The sequence below is a fragment of the Quercus lobata genome, chromosome 2, assembly GCF_001633185.2.
Source record: "Quercus lobata isolate SW786 chromosome 2, ValleyOak3.0 Primary Assembly, whole genome shotgun sequence".
NCBI classification, from domain to species: Eukaryota; Viridiplantae; Streptophyta; class Magnoliopsida; order Fagales; family Fagaceae; genus Quercus; species Quercus lobata.
This window is the reverse complement of record NC_044905.1, coordinates 2,635,411-2,660,865: the sequence shown is the minus strand read 5'-3', so window position 1 is coordinate 2,660,865 and position 25,455 is coordinate 2,635,411. Positions and strand designations below refer to the sequence as shown.

The window sequence follows — 25,455 nt, the reverse complement described above, 5'->3', positions numbered from 1 at the left end:
AACAGCAACAAGCAGCATACAAGAAAGCATTTTTCTTCTCTACACCACATGAATAGGATTATTTTAGCAACTTTGTGATAGAAAAGTGGGAGAGAGTTCATGCATTAACTTGACTTGTTGTCTTAGCATGAATGAAAAGAATCCAAGCTTAGGTTCGGTGGCCTTCACAAGTTTACAAGCTTAAGAAAAGTGTACAAATAGGAATATTCTTAATCTGAGTGAAATTTATGTATTTTTCAGCACAAAAGAGAAACATATATGAATGTTCTGAATGGCATCTATGTATTTTTTGGTACAAAGTGTCTATATAACATGTCCATATATGTAAAACAATTGATCAGCTGTGAGACCCTGATTGAATTAAGGATAATTGATGATTCAAGTAAAGCCACTATCAAGAGCAATGCTAATTATAAATAAATCTACATATTAATGTGCAAAATATGCTCCGTGTTAACAAGAAGAAAAAACTAAATGGGAAAAGCTACTAAGAGACAATTGCAGCAATACCAAAACTAGAGAAAGTTGATCAAATGTTTCAACTATACTGTTCCAACTTTTGACTATTTCATAATTCTTGATTATAGATTAGACTTTATAAAAAAGAAAGGTAAGTCTACAAATACTACCTAGAAAACAGGTTACTTTTGCATTATGCAAACTTGACCTTATCACTTGCTCTCAAAGTGGTGGTAAGGACCAATGAATTCTTCCAAGTTGCTAAGCACTCCTTCTTGTAAAGTATTTCAAAAAGTGAAACACATTTAAACAGATTTGGCATGACACAGAACGTGTAAAACAAATTTATATGCTAACAGGCACATACTTAGCATTCACTAGGGCACCCAATTTCCACAATCTTTTCCTAAAGGCGAATTGTTGTGTCATCTTATGTTTCTACTTTATTAGACAGAAAGGATAATTAATTCCATAATAAACCTTTTGGAAGAACAACAAATGACAGAAGGATCAATAAAGCAAATACAATTGTTGTAAGAATGAATAAGAAACATATTAAATGGAGACCTACTACTCTAGACAACCTTGATATCCCATAGAATGCTGTATATACTATAAGGTTGTTAAAATTAGGATCCTACATAAAAACAGAGGAATGATCAACAAGATCATATTGTAAGATTGAGCATCATTTAAGTTCAAAAACCTATTGAAATTACAAATAATAATGTAGCAGTATGATACTAGATTACTATTAGCTATTCTATTCATACGTAATTAAGATTTTACTCAGACTGTTGAATCATTTTGAGCCATTTATTAGATGGTAGATTTGTAAGATTTTGAGATCAAGAATTTAATAAACATGATATATTGATGGTGATAATTAAACAGTAGTAACTAAATAGAGATAGAAACATACAACAACCAAATTAACAAACATTACCATAAACCATAATTAAGGGGGAAAAAAACAACAGCAAAAACAAAAACAAATTGTTGGTTGGTACAAACTAGAAGTAATCCGCGTCTTCAAGTGCCTGCACACAGGTCTACATCAACAACAATCTTCAAGCATAGGTTCCTTGATAATCAAAAGTCTTGATATGAGAAGCAAGTTTCAATATCTCATCATCTACATTAAATCCACTGCAGTACCTCATAATCAAGAGCTCAAGGTGTCTGCAGCCCTTTAAAATGATCACAACATTCTCACGGGACAAGCGACAACTACTTAATCTCAAGTACTTGATTTTTTGTTCTAATTTGACTATGGCCATTGCATCTTCATCTCTAATTTGGATTTCACGGCAACATAACGCCTGAAACTTATGGCAATGAGTGCTGATTGGGGTCAAAATCTGATCAAGATAATAGCAAATTTCAATAGATAACAACTCTAAATTCCCCCAACTGCCTATAAATTTAGAGAGATGCTGCCCCTCGTCCCCAAACATAAACTCCATCGGTATATTAAGGCACTTCAATTCTGGGCACCTGCTAATTATTTTTCATCTTAGAGAATATGGTTATTGAGAATAAAATAAAATAAGAGGAGTGCATTTCAATATATAAACACACACGTCAATTGAAACAGATTTTAAAATAAAAGTAATCCTATTATTTAATTGAAACAGATTTAACAATAAGAAAAACTATGAACATTAAGGTAAATTGAGATATTTAAAAATTGTCATCAAATTCTACCCCAGTAAAAACCCCACATACACTCTCAAATAAAATTGCAACATTCTCAAAATAAAAATATTTTATAAAATAGTTTTAAAAAAATCCAATTCCATAAAACTAGTAGTCTACAATACATGTTTAAACACGGAAGTACAACTTATGTAAAAATTAAGTACAGAGTAAGTTGTTTATTGAAATTTAAGTTATTAAATTAAGTTCAACATTTTTTCAAATAATAGAAAGCATAAATTTTAATCAATACAACCACATGGTTGAGTTCAATTTTTTCTTGAAAAATAACATAATAACCATGTAGTTGAATTCAATTGAAAACCTAAGATATAATACATAGTATTAAGGAATTGTCTTCAAGTTTTGCCTTTCAATTTAGTGAAAAGAAGATCATTTAAACATATGTGAAGAGGCTAATATATTTATTAAAAGAGATGGAAAAAAAAAAGCATGAATATAAGGAAAAAAGATGGTATTACTCTTGGGAGACATATTCCAAGGACTGTTGAGTGAAGAAGCCAGCAATCACAAGCGTAGTGGCACATCTTTGACTGCGATCAACCACAAATTTTATGAAGGCATTGGCTAAGTCATTGTTCCCGTTTAGAATGTTGAAGTCATCGAAGAAAGGTGAATCGTAGGGTGGGCGTAGATAAGGTGAAGATGCGAGTTCATGAAAATTAAGGCACTTCCAACACTTGGGGTCTAAAGAGGCTTTGTACCAAGACTTACACACCAAAGGAATGTTGGTTAACAAGGATTCAATGTCTAATTTTCTAAGCACTTCAACCAAGCAATCTTGGTTCAACTCCTCCCATCTCCTATTCCCCATCTTCTTCTTTGATGGGTAGTATCTCCCACTCCTATTACTATTCCTCTTCCTCTTCCCCATGATTGATTGGTTTTTGTTTGACCAAGTTCTCAGAGACTAGTATATATATATATAGGATGGTACGAGACTATTCGGATTATGAATCGTAACCGACGCAACGTAACTGAACTCTTGTGTTCGTGTTAAACACGATGATACGCAGTGCACTGCTTCTACACGGCGTGAAGCCTGTTCGTGTTCTATTTAAATGTGTCTAACGCTTATATAGGTCTTTCCCTTTCTTTTTTTTCTTTTTTTTTTTTTTATTAAAAAAAAACCTCTAAATTATTTAATTCAAAAAACACTTATATAGATTTCTTCCTCACTTATTGAATTGAATCTCCACTAATTATTTTTTGATGAGTACGATTTAAAAAAAAAAAAAAAAAACTATTGGCGTAATCAATCTATTTGGTCTATTTCGGTCCATTTTGGTCAACTTTAGTCCATTCCGACCCATTAAGTTTACTTCGGTCCATTCAGTCCATTCGGTTTATTTCAATCTACTTCAGTTTAATTTGGTCCGTTCAGACTACTTCAGTCCATTCGGTCCATTTTTTATTAATTGGGCTCTAAATAATAATTTAAACTTACTGTAACATGTTATATGTGTTCTATGGAATGAGGGTATACATTATTTTTTAATATTCTTGGATTTGTTCAAATTAGTCACCCTATTGTAGTAGATTTTTTTTTTAAAAAAAAATCTTTTAATAACATCTTCTCTATTTATAAAAAATAATATTATAATTATGTAATTTAAATCTTTTATCAAAAAAAATTATTTCATATATATATATTTGTAAATGTAAAATACATTATATGTTTCTTTACATAAAACTTATAAAAATAGAAAATACTTTTAAATAACACATGCACTATTTAACCTACAAAATTTGCATCATATTCTTATAAAATAATTATATTACATTATCTCATGCATTACGTGAATTTGATACTAGTGAGATATAATACACTTGAATAATTTTATTAACTACCACATAATGAGTTGGAGATCCGATTTAAAGAAAAAATAAACCCAACAAAAGATTAATTAGCCATATTATTTTACTCCAGTTAAGTAACAAAAAAAAAAAAAACATATAAATCACCATGTGTATCTTGGGATTTTCCATTTGTGAAATAATTTCTTTGTTTTTTATTTCTTCATTTAAAAAAAAAAAAACAAATAGAAATGAAGTAAAAGTTTTGCATGATTTTTTTTTCTATTTCTTTTTTGGTGTATACTAATCGGCACGTATCAAAATAAAAATTTCTATGAGTGTTGATGAAAAGAAATAAAATTATAAGTATATATATTATTTATTTATTAAATGATTATGATGATCAAGAGTCTTGTGTCGTGTGATTCACTACCAAAAAGAAAAATGAAAAAAGCAAAGACAGGAGCGGTCTGAACTCTGAACTCTGAAAGGTTTGTTGTACAACATAATGATGCAATGTGAACAAGGAGAAAGGCTTAATGATAACGAGCTTCTCAGCGTAAGCATTTTAATTAGCGTTCAACAATTTTAATCATACACAATTTGCTTTCTCGTAACGGCTTTTTAGCAGCAATAGCATGCTGTCATAATCTATAATTAGTAAGTTAATGTTGGTGTTCAACTAAAAATGTATAAAATTTTAAATTTTAAAGAAGAAATTAGCATTTTTTACATTTTACGTCCAGAAAAGATTGCAGGCGTGCTAACCAGTAAAATTTGGAACAATAAGATTTAAAATGCAATGTTAAAACAATGTTTGGATAGGATATACACCGAGACTAGAGAAGTGGAAGCTCATGTTTACAACTTCAAGGTAAACGATGACATGTTTACCAGTGGTCAAACTGTCAGTGTCAATTTCCATAAGCACAGCGTTCATTCAAATTCAAAGAGGGTCTTCTTTTGGTTTAAATATGCTGATAAGAGAGGTCTTTTGGTTTAAATTCTCTAACTACATAGTGCACACTGCACAGCATACATTCAAATTCTATGATAAACAAATAGGAAATAGAAATACTGCACTAATATGTTACACATTCATGATTCATAACATAGTACTCAAAATATTTTAAAAGCCATGTCTTTTTGGCGTGAAACTCTCATTACATGGCTATGCATATAATGTTAAATGCCTTCACAGACGAAATTTTACAGGAATCCTAATTGATCTTGAAGTATCACAGTCGAATGCAATCGAGAAAATCTTACAAGACTCAAGACTTGAAAATGAACCTCAGATGTCCTGTTTTCAGAACATGTATAGAAAGTAAATGGGAACACACCCCCCTTTGCTCAATTCATCCACCAAAAACCCAAGTCCTGACTCCATAATAAGATTCTCCATTGAGAGATAGAAAAAGTCGCTCAGGCAACTGAGAATGCTTGTGAATGATCGTGCTGTATTTACAAATTTGAAGAGGCACTGTTCCCATGCCGAAAAGTTGCAAACAACCCTGCTATTACCTTACCAAACTACTTTCTAATTTGTCAGTCAAGTGAAACTAGATACCGAGCTAGCCCTGTGATATTTTCCAACAGACCTCCCTCTTTCCTAAACATCTGCTTTCCAAATTATATTATTAACATTGCCGTCATGAGAATTCTCAAACGCAGCAACTTTGGCACGATAAGCTGCAGCTGCCACAGCAGTGTTTACTCTCTGACCCTGAGGAAGTTCACAGGCTTCACTCATAGAAGCAAATCTTATTTCAGCAGGAGGAATGAAACAGTCCATTGAAAGGCCCGGGACATTGAAAGCCACTTCCTCAATTGTCCATGCTTCTTCCATCCTAGTTTTAGTGTGGCTCATTGCTGTTTCCCCAAACCTGAAAAGGGTTACAACTGAACGACCCGAGTGAGCAATCATTACTCCCTCAACAGGCCTATAATCATCGAGGAAGGAATTGATTGTGGTCTCCCAATACACCGCATCCCCTCCATTGTTCTGAATGCGGGTCAAATGGGAGTCTTCCAAGTGCACAAGGAGTCCTGTTTTCTGGCTGAAGTATCCAAACAAGACGTGTCTTATGATCTCTGCTGGCCCTTCACTCCTTGCTTTCAATGTCACAGGATCCGCGCAAAGCTTGAGGATGAAACAATCCTCTCCATTGACCTTCTTCTCTCCAGTACATCTTGCATTGGTAAACATACTTGCAGTGGTTCTGGGGTCAAGTCCCTGAAAACAATAAGGCACGCAATTGTCATCATCAAGTACCAATGTGGCATATGGCATGAAGCACTTTGTTAACAGCTTTTTCTTTTAACATTTTAGCTCGTTTGTTTATGTACAACTTTTTAAAACCTTCATTTTTCTAAGAACAAATATAATTTAACTAACTTTCAGCAAATAAGCAAATCAGAAGCGTGTTCATCTAATTGCACACTTTAAGGAAGCAAAAAAGAACAATTAATAATTAAGCACAAGCAGGTTCACCTGAAGGGCTCGGCGCAAGGGTCTAACAGGCCCTTTAGCAGCATGTGCACCAAGCCAAGGTGTGTGCCTCCACACAAGTTTCCCATTGCAACCAGCATGAACCTTGCTGCCGCCAAGTGCAAGCTCCACATACCACTTGTCGGGATTCATCTGCCACAGGACAAACCCACCCGACTCTGCAGCTTTGGATGAATTCCGGCTCTTTACAACTCTGTTAGCAGTCTCAAATTCAGAAGCTATCATCCTCACCTTTCCCATTGCATAAGCATTGTGAATAGCATTCTGAAGCTTTTGCCCTCCAGATGCTGCCGTATACTGCTGCAATATATACTGGGCAGATGAACTTTCCTGCAAAGTCCACCCCCACAAAATCACGATTAAGCACACTTATCTAAAGCTGAATCAAGTAGCAGGCTTTATAGAAAAACTAACAAATAACCTGGCTTTTCTCCCTCACAAGAAAGATAACTCTAGAAAGGAAAATCCCTCAAAAACATTCATCCTACTTGTTCAGGATTTCATACGACTCCAATCCTTCATATTTGAATCAAAGGGTAGAACTTAGCTATAGTCTCACTTAAATTCAACCATACAGTTGCATCGACCAATAAAATAACTAAATTGTTCTCAGAAAAGATAAAATTTTATTTGTTGTAAATTCAATTAGGAATCTAAGCTACTGCACCTAAGTTTTACCCGAATCAAAAACATTTGTGGTTCAATGATATTGTCCTCAATCATCAAACAGCAGACTTCATTAAAAACTAAATAAAATTTTTCAATTTTTATTAAAAAAAAGGTTTAAAAATTAACAAATCAATTTTAAAAAATACAAAACGAATTTTGACAAAACATAATCACAGCAAAATATGTAAGCATAAAACTGATAACGATCCAGCATGCGTGAAATGAAAGTAAACTTACAAGTTACACTCTCACCTACCTTGACTAAACCATTTAATAAAAAAACAGTTACAACCATATATTAAAAGTTTCACGAAATCAATTTTGCTAGTGGGTCAAAAAAATAAATTCAAAAAACATTCCAAAAACCTTTTAATTATCGGGAAAAAAAAAAAAAAAAACCAAAGTACTTGGTCCCAGAGAATCCATAATTAAAAATAAGCCTTAAACTTTAATACTATCTAGTAAATAAATGTCACATATCAAAGATTTTAGATAGCGACTAATAACAAAAAAAAATAAAAGTACTAACAATTGGAGTGTCTTTGATGCTAAGGTGAGGCAAAGGGTCAGCAGTGTTAACGTGCACCGGAGCAAGCGGCGCACCCAAGACACCAAGCAACAACCTCAGATCCGACCGTTTGCTGCTGTTACTGTTACTATTGTTGTTGTTGCCGTTGCTGCTGTAGTTCGAGGAAGAAGAGGATGAGCACGTGACTGAAGGAGATCTTGACAGCTGGCTTTTCTTCATCCAATGGGCCCACCTGCCTTCCATCCTCCCATCCTGGCCGTCCGTTCCGTCGGGTCCTTCTTTCAACGGTGATAAGGCCTCCGTGGGCCTCAAGCTCCCGGATCTCCCTATCAACGGCTCCGGTTGCGCCACGTAGTAGTGGGCCTGCTGGGTTTTACTGCTGCTACGTCGTCTTAGTAAGCTGGACATGGGGGACCCACTTCTCGGCGCCGGAGACTTCCCTCTTGACCTCGCCGGAGATAGTCCTCGTACCACTTCTTCCTTCAGTGCCGAAAAGAACCCTTGCTTTCTCTCCATTTTTACGACTCTGCCACTCCACCTCTCTCTCTCTCTCTCTCTCTCTCTCCCTTGGGCTTCACTTCCAAGCTGAGACAGCGAGAACAAAGCAAAGCAGAGCTCAAAGTGAACGAATAGAGAGAGAAAGAGAAAGATTATATTGCCGTGAGACAGGGAAACTGTAGTGTAGCCCAACAGTTTTAGATTGTTATTATTCTGCGGCTTTTGTTGTTTTTTTATATAATTATATTATAGTATTAATTTGTGTGTGTTTAATATATAATACAGTATTTCTTTTTCTTATAGGTTGTGGGTTGGGCAGTGAGAACAGAAAAAAGAGAGAGAGAGAGAGAGAGAGAGAGAGGAAAAGCGAGCTCAGGGGTTGGTTGGTTGGTTGGTTAGATTTTTGAAAGGGTAACTATCAACAATCAGCAACAGGACGAGACGTTATCATTATTATTATTATTTTTTTTTAATGAAAGTAAAAAAGGGTAGAGAGAGCGATCTAAGTAACATGGTCATAGTGGTCGTTATCACATTTACTCCAGAGAGATGCACGATATAGATTATTGTTTGAGGATAATTTATTTAGTTTTTATTTAAAGTTTTTTTCTTAAATATGTTAAACTAATAAAATATTTACATTTTAAAAAAAGTAAAAAATAAAGTTAGATTTTAAAAATTTTATAAATAAAAGTTAAAAGAAAAAATTTGTCCGTTTCGCAATAGCTTTTTGCTAAAAAAATTTTTTGAGAGATTTAAAAACTATAGATAAAAGTTATATATAAAAGCTAAAAAAATAAATAAAAAATAAAAAGCTAGTTTATAAGTTATTTCCAAAAACACACAAAATGTAAAGTATATGTTAAATAAATTATTTTTTTATTCTATTTATGATATGAATATTAATATTTTATGGGTCTTGGGCATTAGTTAGGATTGAATTTTTAATTGTAATTAATTGGCCTTAAACATGGATTGAATCACTTTCAATTTAAATTATATTTGTTTATTAATTTTTTTAAGTAGGATCCATTTTATTTTTATTATAGATTGTCCTAGGTGCACATGTTAACATACTTCATATATATTTATAATTGAAAAAAAAAAAAATGTAGGGTTTTAGGGCAAGCCATTTTCAACTCGACAAGACAAACCCTTCACACATATGACCTTTTGTCCTATGATCCTAGCTAATAATGGTGACTCAAACCCATGCTCAGGGCAAGGAGGACAAAGGTCAATTACTAGACCCCACTAAAGGTTGATATTTTATATAATAAATTCATTTAGTATTTATAACGAAAATATATGTCAATTGAGCTAAATCTAGTTGGTTTGTTTATCCATATATATCTTGAGCTATAATATAAGTGGTAATATTTATCTATATTATTATTATTATAAAAGGAATAACAAACTTGGTATCATATTTTGGCTGTCTAATAAAAAAGACGTAAAATCGATCAAATTATGCATAATTATAAATTCCCTAAAAAGGAGTTGTGGCAGTGATCTATTTTATATTTAGTTGAGGTCATGTTAATGGGTTCTTTTAACACAATTGTTAATAAACCATATTAGGAGAGTTTTAACACAAATTTTATGAGAAAAAAAAAATGTCAACAAATTAATTACTTTATCATTTTTCCATAAAAACTGTGGGGCCAGAGGACTTATAACCCGGCCCACTTTCCATTAGGACCCAGGGCCCGTGCCGATGATAGTAGTTACTGAGGACAAATAATGAAAGACCAAATAGCCTAGAGATGCAGCAGAGGATGACCCTGTCCTCGGCATCCCAAGACTTCAAAGGGAAGAGCGACATGTCATCAAAGGCAGCCTCCAAAGCGCCCTCAGAAGAAAAGGCGAGTAGAATGGGACTCACATGGGGGTACGGAGTGGAGGTGGTTCAAGGTAAATACGTCACCTCCGCATTGAATGCGCCCACAAACGTCCCTAGCCATATTAATGAGAAAAAACTCCTGAACAGTGTGGTTTCGGTTATTGCAACTAACAGAAAGTAGGGGGAGACGGCTGATAGGACAGGTACTCGAGTAGGTACCTGCCTGATCAACAGATGGAGGGTCAGGATTAACCGAGAATGGCTATATAATGTGAAGGCTTATGCGCCAAAAAAGGGGGCAAAAAAGGAGGGTACCCAAAAAAGGGGAGAGGAGGAATAAGAACATTAAGCTTCATGGGCAAGATCCATGGACAACCTTAGCTTGTCTTTGCGCGTCTACCATGAGTTCCATGATTAACTACCGTCCAGTGACCAGGGCCTAGCCTTTCAAACCCACGCTCTACAAATTATATTATTTGGGCCCTTAACATGTGAACCCAATATCATTTTAAAGTCGTTACAAATTGAGTCCTTACAAAAACATTTCTAAAAATAGTTTTTAAACCAATACCCTTAGAGTATTTGTTAATATTTCTTATTTAATTTTTGGCATGTGGACTTGGAATGTTTGGCTGGCGAGAGATGGTAGAAAAAGAAAAAGAAAAGTTTGAATTTTTATCAAAAAATCTTGAGTTTATGTTGTTTGGGATAAAATTGAATTTTATTTATTTCTACATATTTTTTTTAAATTGTAATAATATAAATGTTTCTTTTTATTAATTTTTATCGTTTTCCTTTAAATTGAAATTTGTTTTTTCTTTTTTGATGTGGATTTTTTTTCCCAATTAAGGCGATGGTAATAAAAAGTTTTTTTATTTTCAATGGTAATAAAAAGTTTTTTTTTTTCTTATTTACTAGTCATGTGCGTGTGTCAAGTGAGAATTCTATCAACCAAGTAAGAGAATTCCGTCCTTGAGATGACAACAAGGGCCAAATAAAAATTTGTTCAAAAATTTAAAGACTAAATTAAAAGTTTTCAAAACTTAAGGATCGAAAAGAAGAGTTTGACTTGTATCTAGTAGCCAATTGCTACTGGACACGTTAGAATACCAACACGTATCTACTCTTGGATATGTGTCCATATTCTAACGTATCCAGTAGCCAGTACACAAGCTCCCCTCAAAAGGAAATACCTAAAAATACAAAAAATATAATTTTACCTTCTGTTTTTACCTAAATAAAAGTGAGAGGGATGCGTTTTCACTTTTCACCATATTATGGTCAAATGGTAGTTTCTACTTTCTTGGTTTTATCTCCATCTTATTATAATATTATTATTATTTTTAATAATAATAAAAAAGTTAACAAAAAAAAAAAAAAAATTCATGACAGGCATGAAACGGCGCCAATGCCCATGACTACCGTTACTCCGTTAGCAACGGTCAAATGGAGAGAAGGTACGGTCAAAGCACAATTGAATAATGTATTTTGTTTTTATTTTTTATTTTTATTTTTAAAGGAAAATTAATAAAGAATTCATAGTGCAAATCAATGATGTGCTTTCCGTTCAATTATTATTATCAGCATGGTGAGCACGCGGCAGAAATGGGTGTGTTTCTCTTTTTCAATTTTTTCTTTTATTATTATTATTTTTTTATTAAGAGGTGAAAAATGTATTTTATGGAAAAAAATAATAATAATAATAATGTTCTCATGTCAGATTGAAATTTTTTATTGAACTCTCAAAAACATAAAAATATTTTATTCAACAACTTAATATATGAAAATCTAGGGCCCATGAAAGCTCTACCACTATACTTTTTTTTGTAGCTGTGCTATGCTATCTTATCCTCTCAAATTTTTAACTGTTGTATTGTTTTATTGAGCGGAAGATTCTCATGATCTTACATAAAATATATTTTTTTGGTAGGAGTAGATTCCTTTGTTGAATACAACTATCAAAACAAAGTAATATTGATGCTACAACTTTCTATCAATTACAACTTATCATATAAGTAAATTGTGACACTAGCTTAATTCATGAAAACATAAGTATTAATAAAGGATCCTCCTATTAAATAGATCAATCATATCAACCAATAGATTTTAAAAGATTTCAAAACAAAATATTTGATCACAGAAAATCGTTTTTGTTTTAATATTCCAAATATCTATGGTATTTTTTTCCCCTGGTAGATTACTACAATATATATGACAATGAATTGATTTTATAATTAGTCAAGGACTCGTGGGTAAGGAATGTAATGGGGGGTATTATAACTTTTAAATCCATATATTATCAAGTTTAGCAAAAAAAAAAATCCATATATTATCAAGGGGGGAAAAAAGGTTTTCTAACAGCAACACAATGTAATTTTTTGTTAGTTTAAAAAGAAGAATTTTCATCTAGCTCATTTGGTTCGAGAGTTTCTCACCCAAAAAAAAAAAAAAAAAAAGAAGCTAATTTGGTTCGAGAGATTTAAGTGAAATCAATAAAACAACACATAATCACAAACCAAGTCAATTATATTGTATGATGTCAAACTCTAATCCCAATTATGCCAAGTTTCGCATTCTAATCTTCTCCTTAAATTGTTCGCTCATTACCTCATTTTATCTGATCCTAAGAAATTAATGGTATGTTTGGATACCTCTTATTTTGCTGAAACTTAAAAACATTGTATCAAATAATTTTAAAACTAGACTAAACAATGCACACATGGGTCCTAGCAAAGATGGACAAACTGTTACGCAAATGTATGTTGAGATGTGCACAGTACACAATGGCTGAAATGTGGTATTAATACCACAAAAAGTACATGTGAGTCCCAGCAAGGATGGACAAGCTGCGTGAATGGCTGAAATGTGCAAAGTGCCGTGGGTCCCACTGTTCGAACGCCAAACACAAAACATGCAATAAACGTCATATCCAACCGCACGCTAAATGGATTCCACTATCTTTCATTTTGAAAAATAAAAAAAGAAATTAAATTGATTGAAATCTTAAAAAGAAGTTAAAATTCTTATGATATTTTAGATTAATGTACTTTCTTGCCTCTAACATTTGAGGTTGTTTTTATTTTGGCTCTTAGTGTTTCAAAATTCTCATTTTAGTCCTTAACATTTGGTTTTATTTTCAAAATACGATTATAATAACTGTGTTTTACCATCCAATTAAGGATCTGTTTGTGAACCACTTATTATGTTGAAATTGAAAATTTTTCGCTGAAAATATATTAAAAAAAAAAATTAAAAACTGCCTTTTGGAGCAATGAGACCTACTTTATGAGCAAAAATAAGTGAAAAAGTAAAATAAGTTAACTTTTTCTCAAATTTCAGTCGCAACCTAAGATATTACTGAATTTATTTTCAACTTAGACCTGATTTGATCCCGTATCTCATATTAAACTAAATAGAATCCAACTCCCTATCAAAAAAAAAAAAAAAAAAAGAATCCACCTCAATTTACTCCCTCTTGTTTTTTGCTTTTCAATTTACTCCCTCTTTTTTAATCCCATGCATAGACGCAAATACTGCCAAGCAGCAAGCACCAACGATTGGTTGATTGGGTTGGACCTTGCCTTTGACTAGTGTCTTCAATCAAAAAATGTGATGGATATAAAATCTAGGTGGTTCAATTTGTGGACCATTTGGTAGATTTTTCAAGCATGTGGAGAGATATCCTAAGCATGTGAAAGCCGTCGATGATGCAAGCGAGCAACCTGAAGTAATAGCCCTTTCCTCCTTGTGTTTCAATCCTAAAAGAGTAGGACCACATACATTTCAACACAATTTAAACACATGACAAGCAACAATTAAAGTACTTTTCACTAAGTTCCAGTAATGGACCGTATGCAATGTGTAAATAACGTAATATAATCACAAATTAATAAATATGCAAATTATGTCAAAGTGTGTGAATATGTGTGTCCATAAAAAAACTTAGATTAATTTGGTCCCAACGCAACAAAGCAGCATGAATCATAAAATCATATTGTGATGTATGATGCTTGCTTTAATGTCCAAAACCAGGAGAGCTTCAATTCCGTGAAATGGGGGACCTAAACTCGTACAAATTTGACCTAACAGAAGAAATATGGTACGACTTAGGATACACATAATAATTATTTATATTCTTTGAAACCGACAGTACTTAAAAACGAGTTGCCCACTTATCTTTTTCAAAAAAAGGCTTCCATTAGCTATCTATACTTTGGAAGCACTACTTCTCAATCACTACGCTAATCACGGAACAATGTTTGATTTCTATTTCGAATTGCCCATTGATTTTTTTTTTTTGACGGAATCATTGAATTATGAATCTTTTGAAATTTACAAATAGGGAATTAAACTATTGACGGACATTGGCTCTTGCGATTAGCAAACAATATTAGTTGGACTTTTCATTTCTCTCTTTTAAAAAATCAATCCTGAACCCAAAAAACAAAAACAAAATAGAAGAAAAATTCTTACATTCTTCTTAATCTAAATTGTGCGTTAAATCCCATTAATTCCTTATAGTTAGTAAAACTAAGTTGTCATATAGGGTCCCATCAACAAAAGAAAAGAAGTTGTTATATAGTGTTCAATGGCGCCATATAGAATCAAATTATTAATTTATTAATTTAATATTTACAAGAAGCATATGCACAAATTATTTTAGTATCGGTATTGTTATTTCCTTTCACAAAAAGGAATATGAAAACCCTTTTTATTACGTATAAATACCATATAAGTGCATCACCAATAAACTAAATAGATAAATAAATGCGAGCATATGGTAAAATTATACATAATGTCACTAGCAAACCTAGCAAACTGAATAACTAAGGTGGTCATATTTCACAACCAAAGTAGTCAGCATTATATTGGAAACTGTTTTAATTTTTCAATGGAACAAAATATTCAATACCAGTTAATATCAATATATTATTTTAGGGTAATCACTATATAGAAACAACTGATATATTTCAGGGTTAGAATAACTACATGAATCCAATGTGCTAGTTTAAATAACATGTTTTATAACCATTCTTTTAATTTTTTTATTATTTTTTTGTATATTAGCCGAAACCTTCAAAAAATCTCCAGCATAACCTATAAGCATCGATATTTTATTCGGTATGTTTAAGAGTCATACTAATACTTTTTAATGGCTAGTATAACACATACTGCCAAAATGGTCGATATTGGTCTATTATTGACCATTTTGATAGAAACGCAATAGCCGGATTGTAAATATTACGAAAGACCCAAAAGAAAAGAAAAAGAAATAGAAAATACAACAAACCCTCTTTTTTCCATAAAACATGAAATCTCCCCTCAAATTTTGAGTGTAACACTTAATCTATTATGATATTATTTTATACATTTTTTTTATTGAGAAAGAATATTATTTTATACATAGACATTTAAATATATGTGAAAATAAATAAATAAATTAATCATATGATAACATGTATCCATATTTAAAGGGATGTTGGTTATCCTAAAAAACTTAAGGGTTTTTTATTACGGTAGAAAACTTGGAGTTCAGACTTAAGTGTTACCCTTAAACAAAAGTTCCTTGATTTATGGGGTCACTTTTGGATTTTATGTATTTTTCAAAAATTGAAATATAATCTTTTATTTCTTGAAAAGTTATAGTCCAAAATATTTTTACAATATTTTCACAATAAAATCTAAATAATATATAATTGGTTATTACCCACCAACAACAATGAAACACTTAAAATTTGTTATGAAATATTATGAATATATCATTAGCTTTATTTCTTTTATCTTTTTCCTTTTGGCCAGGCTCTATAGGGTAAAAGTTAAGCTAGAGAATAAGTCGTACCAAATAACCCACCAATAACAATAAAACACTTAAAATTTGTTACGAAATATTATGAATATATCATTGGCTTTATCTCTTTTATCTTTTTCCTTTTGGCCAGGCTCTATAGGGTAAAAGTTAAGCTAGAGAACAAGTCACACCAAATCAAAAGACACAAATCACAAAGTCAAAGGCTAATAAGAAAAAGAAAGAGAGACCCTTCAAATGGAATCAGGTGCCACTGCTTGCTCCAAAAGAGAAAAAACGCCTAGAGAGATTTTTCATTTCACATCTACCTAACCTAGCTATTATCTTTTAAGAAATAACACTATCCAATGGTCCCTATGATTGAGTTCCCAAACTCTGCAACCGTATCACTGGACATGATGCACTAAGATATCTCTGTTTCCCGATATGATCTTTACCATTCCTTTGTCAATCTCTGTTGATGATGATAAACTTTTACTCTTACAAGGAGCTATAGAGAAGAAGACAAATTTTACTTTGGGCTCTTTCCTTAACACCTTTATCATTGTTTTGTGGGTCCTTTAAAAAATTTGTTAAAAAACAACCCCTAGTACTGAGTGTGAGATGACAAATCAACAAGCCTTGTTGTTGATACATGAAAGTTGAAACGTTTCCATCCTATTTTCCTGAATTGCTGACTGGTTTGCTTGGTGCTATTGATCCAAATTCCTTTATTTATTGGGAAAAAAAGTACCAATCATCCAAAAGAAAATGTATATCATGACAACTTACGTCTTAACTTTTTAATTTTTTTAGTTTAAATCTCAGATTTTTATAAAAACTACTAGGAGGAAACTTCATTAACTCACATTACAAGCAAATGACATTGTTTTACTGGTTTAGTACTCCACTATATGCGTTCTCATTATGTTAATTGTCTATATTATCTTCTCTCTTTACCATGTTCTATACTCATAATCATACAAACTGTCAATGACAAAATAGTGCTATTTGGATGTAATATTTGTTAATGAAAATTTGTCTCCCAATATACAGGTTACTTCATTAGATTTAGTGATTTTCAATAAATATAAATAAAGGGGGTAGGTTGTCATGGATTATAATGGCTATGAAGCATTCACAGTGGTGGTCGTGAAATCATTAAAAAAAAAAACTATTTTTATTACCTCAATCACCAAAATGCATGCTATATTAAAAGTGCTAAAACTAAAAGAAATTTAACAACATGCTACAATGATATTACTTGTAGCATACCATTGTAGCATATTGCTACCATTATTTAATTCATTTGTTTTCATTGGTTGGAAAGTGAGAGAGAAAAGAGAGAAAATAGGTGTTAAAAGCTAAATTTTTTAGTATATTTAATGTGAATGCTTTTGACAAAATTAAAAAAAAAAGTTAGTTTGTCCCAAAGAAACAAATAATAGGGTTTTTTTTTTTTAACAAAATAATTTTCTTTAAGCTTTCATTCTTAGCAGTTTTGCACTACACACCCACCTTTCTTTAATATATTTTGCTTATGGATCTCATCCATTTAAGTCTTTTTTTCTTTTCTTTTTTTAATAAATTTTTTTGAGATTGTGGCCATCGCAAAATGTTGGGGATAAGAATTACACATGCCCCTGCATAAGGACCTAAGGTTGTTGTGGGTTCTAAAATAAGAAAATTATTAGGTACTCCCAGAGTATTATAAATGCGTACTCCCCCCTCTCACGTAAATGGTAGGTCCTATCATAAATTTAATTAATGGGACCTACCATTCATGTGAGAGGAGGAAGTACGCATTTATGATACTCCGGGAGTACACAATAATTTCCCTCTAAGATAAAGTCTAGGTTTAGAAGATTTTGCTGGCCTAAACTCGTTGAAAGACTTGCATATTAAAGTCACCGAATTAATTACTATGTTGTCTACAGTTCTACACCTAAATGCTGAAAATAAAAGGCAATTGATGTGTTCACAAATAAAAGCGGAGAGAATTTAGGATCGAATTCAACTTTGGATAACTTTAGACTTATCTAAAGACTAAACCTACTCGTTAGGTATGCTAGAGGCCAAAAGAGAAGGAGGAAAGAAAAAAACAGAAAAAAATAATACCTATGTGGTTTCCCACCAATGGGTTTAGGTGCCTAGAGATTTTTGGTCAATGTTAGTGTGCCATTAGAATTTGGAGCACAATTTCTGTAAGGAGTTTGGTTATAACTTATGCATTATCTAATTACTTTGGGAGTCAAAGTACTTCTTGAGATGGGATTAAGGTTATGTTTAATGGATCTACATAGACATCAATAGCTTGACATTCTTTGAGGGCATTGAGATTTCCACTATTTGTTTATTCCGAAGAGATGAGAGGTTGGAGGGACGGGTTGATTTACAATTTGAATTAACTATTATTATTTGGCTTTGAACCCTATGTTTAGATGGAAGTAGATAAAAGGATTAAGGTGAAGAAAACAACTGAAATATAATAAAAGGTTAGTTCTTTACTAATCTAGCCACTTACCTCTATTCTCCTCCTTAATTCTCTCAAATACACTAGAAGTCATTTTTAAGATAATAGGGCTTACTTAAAAATCAATTTAGAAGATTTTCTTCAACTTCAATGTGAAGATTCAAAGATTATCAAAACGTGTTTTTTAATAATGTAAAATCACTATTAAATTGAGTCAAATGACGTATTTTTTAGTGACTAAATAATGGATCATTTCAATAAAAAGTTCAAATGAATTTCAAATGTCTTTTGTTAATTTGGAAGAAAATTTTATTCATTTGCTCTAAATATTTTATTGGACTATAAAAAAACTTTATCAGTTAAACTAATTAAAACTCAGGATCACTTCCTTCTTAGTGTATAAGTTTGCTCCTTTTGGTTAGGCTTGTTCCCTGTTATTGGGTTTGTACGCATGAAAGGCCGAAACCACATTTGGAAATGCACAAGCCCATTTGGTGGGCCTTAGAACATCCAAAACAGCAAATAGACAAACCCACAAATCATTCTTTTATGCAAATATCTTGTGAAGTAGAGCTTATCACCATAACTTAAGGTTGGGCTGCCATCCTTTTTCTTTTCACTACTATTGAGAAGTGAGGACAGTATGGCTATCTTCTGGGTCCTGAGAATTGTGGCCCAACTAAAGCAAGGACCATTAAGAGAGGAGGTTCTTCATATTATCATGGGCAGCCATGGTTTGGACTTGGGCTTGGCTCACTCATGACCAAGCCCAATAAAATCTAAGTTTTTATTCTCTAGTGTTTAGGAATTCCTTTTTCTTTTTTTTTAGAATAGCTCTTTATAATCAAAGTAAGATACGATTCAGTTTTTGGTTATAGGAATTCATGATAAACCTTTTTTTTTTTTTTTTTTTTTTTTTTTTTTTTTTTTTTTTTTTTTTTTTTTTTTTGCTGGAACGTAAACTAAGTCTTTACAAACCTTTTGGGTTTTGAGTCTTTTGACATTGTATTGGACATAAATCAAATTTTGCCTTCATATAGCTGGAGGTGAAGTTGCGATGTATTGTTCATATCACATTGGCTACGAGTTAATTGCTTATTAGGGCTTCAGCTTTGTTTTAAAGGCTATGGCAAGTAGCAAAATCCAAAATATTTACAGTATTTACTGACATTGAACTCTGAAAATCTCAGACTTTCCAGACATTACAATCCACAATCTTATTAATTGGGGTTGGTACTTGGGTAGTTGGGTTGATTTATAAAAATGTTTTGGATTGGATTGGACATTTCACATTATGAAAATGAGAGGTGTAACATCCATAACATTTTCACAATAAATCATAGGTGTAAAGTTGTTATTGGTTATAATTTGAATTCAAAACTTAAATTATTTTTTTATCTATCCGTAACAACCAATAACAACTTACAATTTAAGATTTATTGTAAAAATATTATGAACATAATATTGCTCTTGTAAAAACGCGGAATTGGTTTGAAAACTTGAAATCATACCTAACTCAATCTGTGCATACCCCACATAAGATATATAGACATCCTGTATGTACTATGTACTTCAAATTAATTAAGGGATTTTTTTTTTTTTTTTTAAAGTTACTCACTAACAAGAAAAAGAAAAAGGAGGAAGGATCTCTAACAATTAGTAAATTACTTAAATAGGTTTTTTTAATAAAAAAATTATAAAAAATGATAATAAATATAATCAATTCAACTTTAAGTTTTAATCTCAACAAATTGGGATCTACATTTTTCTTTTTCTTATTCTTCTTTATTTTATTTTGTATTCTATCATAATATATACTGTAATATCTTAACCTCCATAACCTTTTATTTATTTGTATCTCTATTAACTACTCTTTCTTTTCTATATTTTTAGCTGTCTCATTACACATGTCCTACTATTTCAATTCTACTGTGGCATCAATTCAAAACCTTAGAAACAAACATCAATTCATTTTTTGTTTAATGAATAAAATAACACCATCAAAAAACTTTTTTTTTTTTTTTTAAGAAAGTAAAAAATCTCAGAAAAAATCTTTTAGTACTACCGAATAATTTTGGTGGGTCATCAACATTGTAAAATGAGAACGACGCGCGACAAGATTTTAGAAGAGGACCTGTTGGCTTTATTTACAACTGCAATTCTTTGTTAGGTGTGTTACTGTTCAAGTGGAGATCAGATTTTCCAATTTGTGCAAAGTATGCAAAGTTATGTTTTATATAACTTTAACCTAAAAAAATACAAAAAAACAAAACTCTAACCTCTTTTAATTTTCATCACTTAAGTAGTGAAAAATATTGTGCTGGGTTTATATATGATGTCTCAACAATCAACATTTCATCGTACTATTTCACCCGTTGCCTATAAGACAAGCAAAATATCCATAAACTCATAATGTGATTGATTGAAGTTGGAACTTTCAGATTTACGTCATGGCCGTTCTCAATGACATTCGCTATAATGTCATTTGACATGGTCAAAAGCGAATTGGTGAATGGCATCGAGTTATATGAGATGATGAACCAGTCCACAAGGACCACAACAACAATACCAACACCGACGTACAAAACGTACTAGTATCAGTGAACATCATATAATTCTTATCAATTGTCCCTACAAATCGAGTACCAGTTGGCAAAGGGACTCCACATATTTTGTCCGCTACAGAAGTGATAAAATGTCAGGTTGAATGCAAGATTTAAACTCTCTGTTAATTAGCAATTACATGTTTTTTTAACCTCAAATTCGTTTATAGGTATTTACAACTCACAGTGATACAGGAAGTGAATTCACAGTCTTACCATCCATTCACCTCTATTATTGAACAACGAGTTGCTTCTTGGTAAAAAAACCATAGACAGAACAAAGAAAGCATATCAAGTTTTACAAAATTGAATTGAACTTGACCTGTAAGTCAAAGATTTGGACTCAAATCTACCCAATGAAAGTCGCATTCTTATGTATTGCTGGACTGATCTGGGCTACACACAGCCCAGTAATAAAAAATTATATTGCTTGGACTTGGTAGATGGTAGTTGGTATGATTTAGTGAAGTAGGGAAAAGAAAAAAAATGTAATATATAGGATATATAGCCAATGGAGAAGGTCTTTTCCACGTTCATATTAGATTGCTACCCCTTGTCTTATTCTATAACCCCATTGGCCATTGCATACACAGTATTTGGTTAGGTTTATAATTGTTTAGGTACACTGGTACAGTTTTCAAAATTTAACATTTTGATAAGAACCTAGGGAATCACATTTTTTTTTTTTTTATAATTTATGCTGTAGTTTGATTCAATTTCAATTAATTAGTAAAAAGCTAACCCGGGATGCTTCTTAATGAGGGCATATTGGGACAGCTAGTCTCTAGTGGAATACACCTTGAGCTTGCATATATGGGAACCAGCTCAGCTGATGAAGTGAGTCAAAGGGAAAAGAAACTGACATATCTGTTCTGTATGCATGAATGGGATTGGGGTCGTTTCTAGTGACAAATAGTCAAATATGAAAGCTTTATTTCCAGCCATTGTCTGAGCTGGCCCTCTCTTTCTTTCTCTTTTCTAGTAGCTTCTTTCATCTTTCAAGCAACTCGAATCCAATAGATTTTTATAACGTGGACACACATGCGGTCCAATGCCAAAACTAACACGTTTTGCGAAAGGTAGTCACTAACTGGGGATCGTTTTTACTTCTTTGTAGCAATTATTACATGCAACTGGCATCCATGGACCATGCAGGGCCACCCAATTTAGCAAACCTGGGGTCTGTGGGTCATGACAGTTGGGTTTATCCGAGTTCAATTCAACAAATGAATTAGTCTTAATTTTCAATTAGGTTTTGATAGCCCATGACTAAGTTTGTAATACTGTATAAAATCATCATTTGAAAGAAGATTCTATTTACTATAGTGGGGTGTAATTTGGTGATAGGAGTTCTCGTATCACTTTACATAATATTTAACAAGAATTGAGTGATTCGAGTAATAGTACTTTAACAAACGTGTTGTACATATGATAATAGACTTAATAAAGTTTCAGTAGTAAACGTAATATTATACATTACCATAACATGCTAAAGGATGATTAGATGATGACTGATATCAAAGGTTCGTTTTTTGGAGACCCTAAAACTTTGGGGGCTTGGAATTTGGGCTCAAGAAGTGCTGTTTACTTTTGAGTACACGTGATGAAAGGTTCTCAAAAAGGAAAAATAATGGTCTGATGAAGAGTTGGCATACATGTTGTAAAACTATATATATGGTCTCAATATATAAGAGTTAATTACTCTGTCTGGATATACCTAGATCTTTGTAAATCGTGCCCTACGATGATTCTATGTAAATTATGAATAAGCTACATAATTCTCACACAAGTTCTGAGCAAGTTCCTAGCCTTGCTTATGGGCAAGACAGAGTTGACTGATTGATTTTTCTAACTATTTTATTTTTTGGTCAGAAGACGTAAGCTAATTGAGTTGAGCTGCTTGAGCATGCTTTTTTTTTACTCGAGAATGTTAATATAGTAAGCATGCATGTACACGAGGTTGCAGCTTTTATCAAAAGTCAATATGAGCAAAGGGAAAAGAATGGTATATTAAAAATGAGTTGACCTCTGGAAAGGAATGGTAGTATCTGGCCCTTGCTCTTCCTGGCTACTAATTGAGTTTGTGGATGGAATAATATATTGAGTAAAATTAATGCATCCACCAAGAGCAATTAGGTTTTGCTCTTCTAGGCTAGCACTTGAGTCTTTTTTTTTTTTTTTTTTGGGGGGGGGGGGGGGGGTGGGGGCAAAGGTTAATAAGAGATTCTAGTTCATGGTGCCACTAACAAACTAGGAATTGAGTTTATTGATACTAAATAGAGTAAAACACTAAAATGCATCTAATTCATTGTGGTTTAATAAAGTTTTGTGGAAACATCTTGAATTTTTAATTAGTTTTAATCACACCCTAAAATGCCATTAGTATCTAATTATTCTAATTTATTATTTCCACCCACTTGGATTGTCATAGTGAGAGTGATTGGTTACTTTTGTTTCTAGGAAACAAATTAACTAAAAATAATTGAAAGTAATTTATTAGAATAATTGAAAAACTGAAAACACGTTTGATTGTAGGTTAATATAAAGTTGTATAAAAAATTCAAAACGACGAGAAATTATTCTATGTTCTTAATGGACTATGTTAGCACTGCGGAGTGATCCACCCACCCAACAAATAAATGCCATGTGCCATCATAAGTCGAATAAGATCCTAGTTAGACTTTCAAAAAACCAACCCCGGATTTTTTTTCTTTATTTTTTATACATCATGATCAATCTGATGCTAAGGTTAAAACTATATATATTTTTTGACTTCCTTGTTCAGCCAACGTAATCATTCTAAAAGTTTCCATCTTCGGAGGAATTCACAAATCCCATGGCAACCATTCAATTTATAGTGAGAGTGAGTGTGTTTAATATTGGATGCATGAGAAACCTTCTCATACACACTATTGTATTGATTGAATTAATTGTCTCATTTTAGAGACTTTTTCTGTATAAAAATATATTCAATGAAAAAAAAAAAAAAAAACCTCGTTAAAGTTCAATTTGTACTAAGCCACCTCTTTAAGGACGGTTCAAAATATATAATCAACCTGTTTAACCCATAACTAATTATATTATGCTTGTTTTTACCAATATATATATATATATATATATATATATATTATGCCATATCATCGATTACTTGTACGCATCATCTACGATATTACCCTCTTTAGTTAAATTGATTAATTTCCTTCTTTTAATGAAAAATATGAATAATAAAATATTATATTTTAGTTTCTTTGTAATTAAATAAGTTATAGACAGAAGAGATATATCAAATGTTAGAGTATTTTTCAATTAATTAAGAGTAGATTTTTTTTTTTTTTTTTCCTTAAGTGCTTATAACAAGTGAAGAGATGGAATTTGAAAACCAAGCCATCCTTTATGAAACCGTGTCATAAGATACTTTTTTCTTAGACCGAAAACAAACCGTGCACTCAATGAGAACTTTGATTTGCTTTTCTAAAAAGAAAAAGAAAAACTCCAAATCGAAATAATCAAGGGAGCAAGATAACAAGTAAATATCATGTACTATACTAAAAATTGACCAATCACACTTGAGAGGAGATTTGATTGCAGGAATGACATCTCATAAACTATTCTAGAAATTGACCAATCACACTCGAGAGAAAATTTGATTGTAAGAATGAATGAGAGAATTAAGAATTATCAGCCAAATTTTAAAAGAAATCATATATTTTATCCATAAAATAAAAAATAAAAAAGAGATTTTGGGGACTGTGGGGCCTGAAATCTGAGGTCCCAGCCCACTTCGTATTAAAAGCCCAAAGCCCAGGCCGAGGAGCCCTACTGCTAAGAACGCGCAATGAAAGCTCCTTGAAGGTCCAAGGATGTGGCCGAGGACGACTTTACGCCCAACATCTCACAAAAAAGCCTGAAGAAAAGGACAAATTCAGTACAAAAGCAGCACAAGGGAGAAGGCTGCCAACGCCTTAATGTGGAGTCCATCGCCTGACAAACCTATACTCATACCATGCTGTCCAGCTTTTCCCAACCACTCTGATGTGAGGATTGACAAGACGAGTAACCACCCCAAACAAGAAGAAACGGACACGTAGGTGAAGAATGGGAAGGAAATACTAGTATAAAAGGGAAGCTCGTTGCATTGACAAAAGGGGGGGTCTTCCCAGGAACTAGAGAAAAGGGGGAGAACGAACTCATAAAAGAGAAGGATGGCGAGGACGAGACTCTCCTCGGACTAATTCCGAGGAGATAGATCTTCACACCACATCCGTGTAAGGCTTAGCCCTACAGGCTAAACCCACCTTCGTATGGGCTTCCATGAAAATCCTGACTAAAACCGTTGCCCAACGACCAAGGTCTAGCCTTTCCAAACACACTCTCTACAAATCATATTGTTCGGGCCCTTTATATACGAGCCCAATGACATCCTTGGGTCGTTAAAAATCGTGCCCCTACATGGACATTTTTCACTTATTTTGTCTCTTCATTTTTTATATTATATTCTCAATAAAAATAAGTATTCAACAAAACACATCCACAATTCCTCAAAAAAAAAAAAAAAAAAACACATCCAC

At 32.5% G+C, this 25,455-nt stretch overlaps 1 protein-coding gene and 1 pseudogene across 1 annotated transcript; both read right to left on the bottom strand.

Moving 5' to 3' along the window:
* Window positions 1-1,411: 1,411 nt before the first annotated feature.
* On the bottom strand, window positions 1,412-3,109 carry LOC115974427 (annotated as a pseudogene).
* A 1,956-nt stretch (window positions 3,110-5,065) lies between these two features.
* LOC115973921 lies at window positions 5,066-8,457 on the bottom strand. The gene is made up of 3 exons (XM_031094162.1): window positions 7,686-8,457; window positions 6,470-6,817; window positions 5,066-6,211 (listed from the first exon to the last, which is right to left on the bottom strand). Exons 1-3 carry the CDS (start codon window positions 8,199-8,201, stop codon window positions 5,588-5,590), a joined length of 1,488 nt encoding a protein of 495 aa, XP_030950022.1. The 5' UTR covers window positions 8,202-8,457; the 3' UTR covers window positions 5,066-5,587.
* Window positions 8,458-25,455: the final 16,998 nt, after the last annotated feature.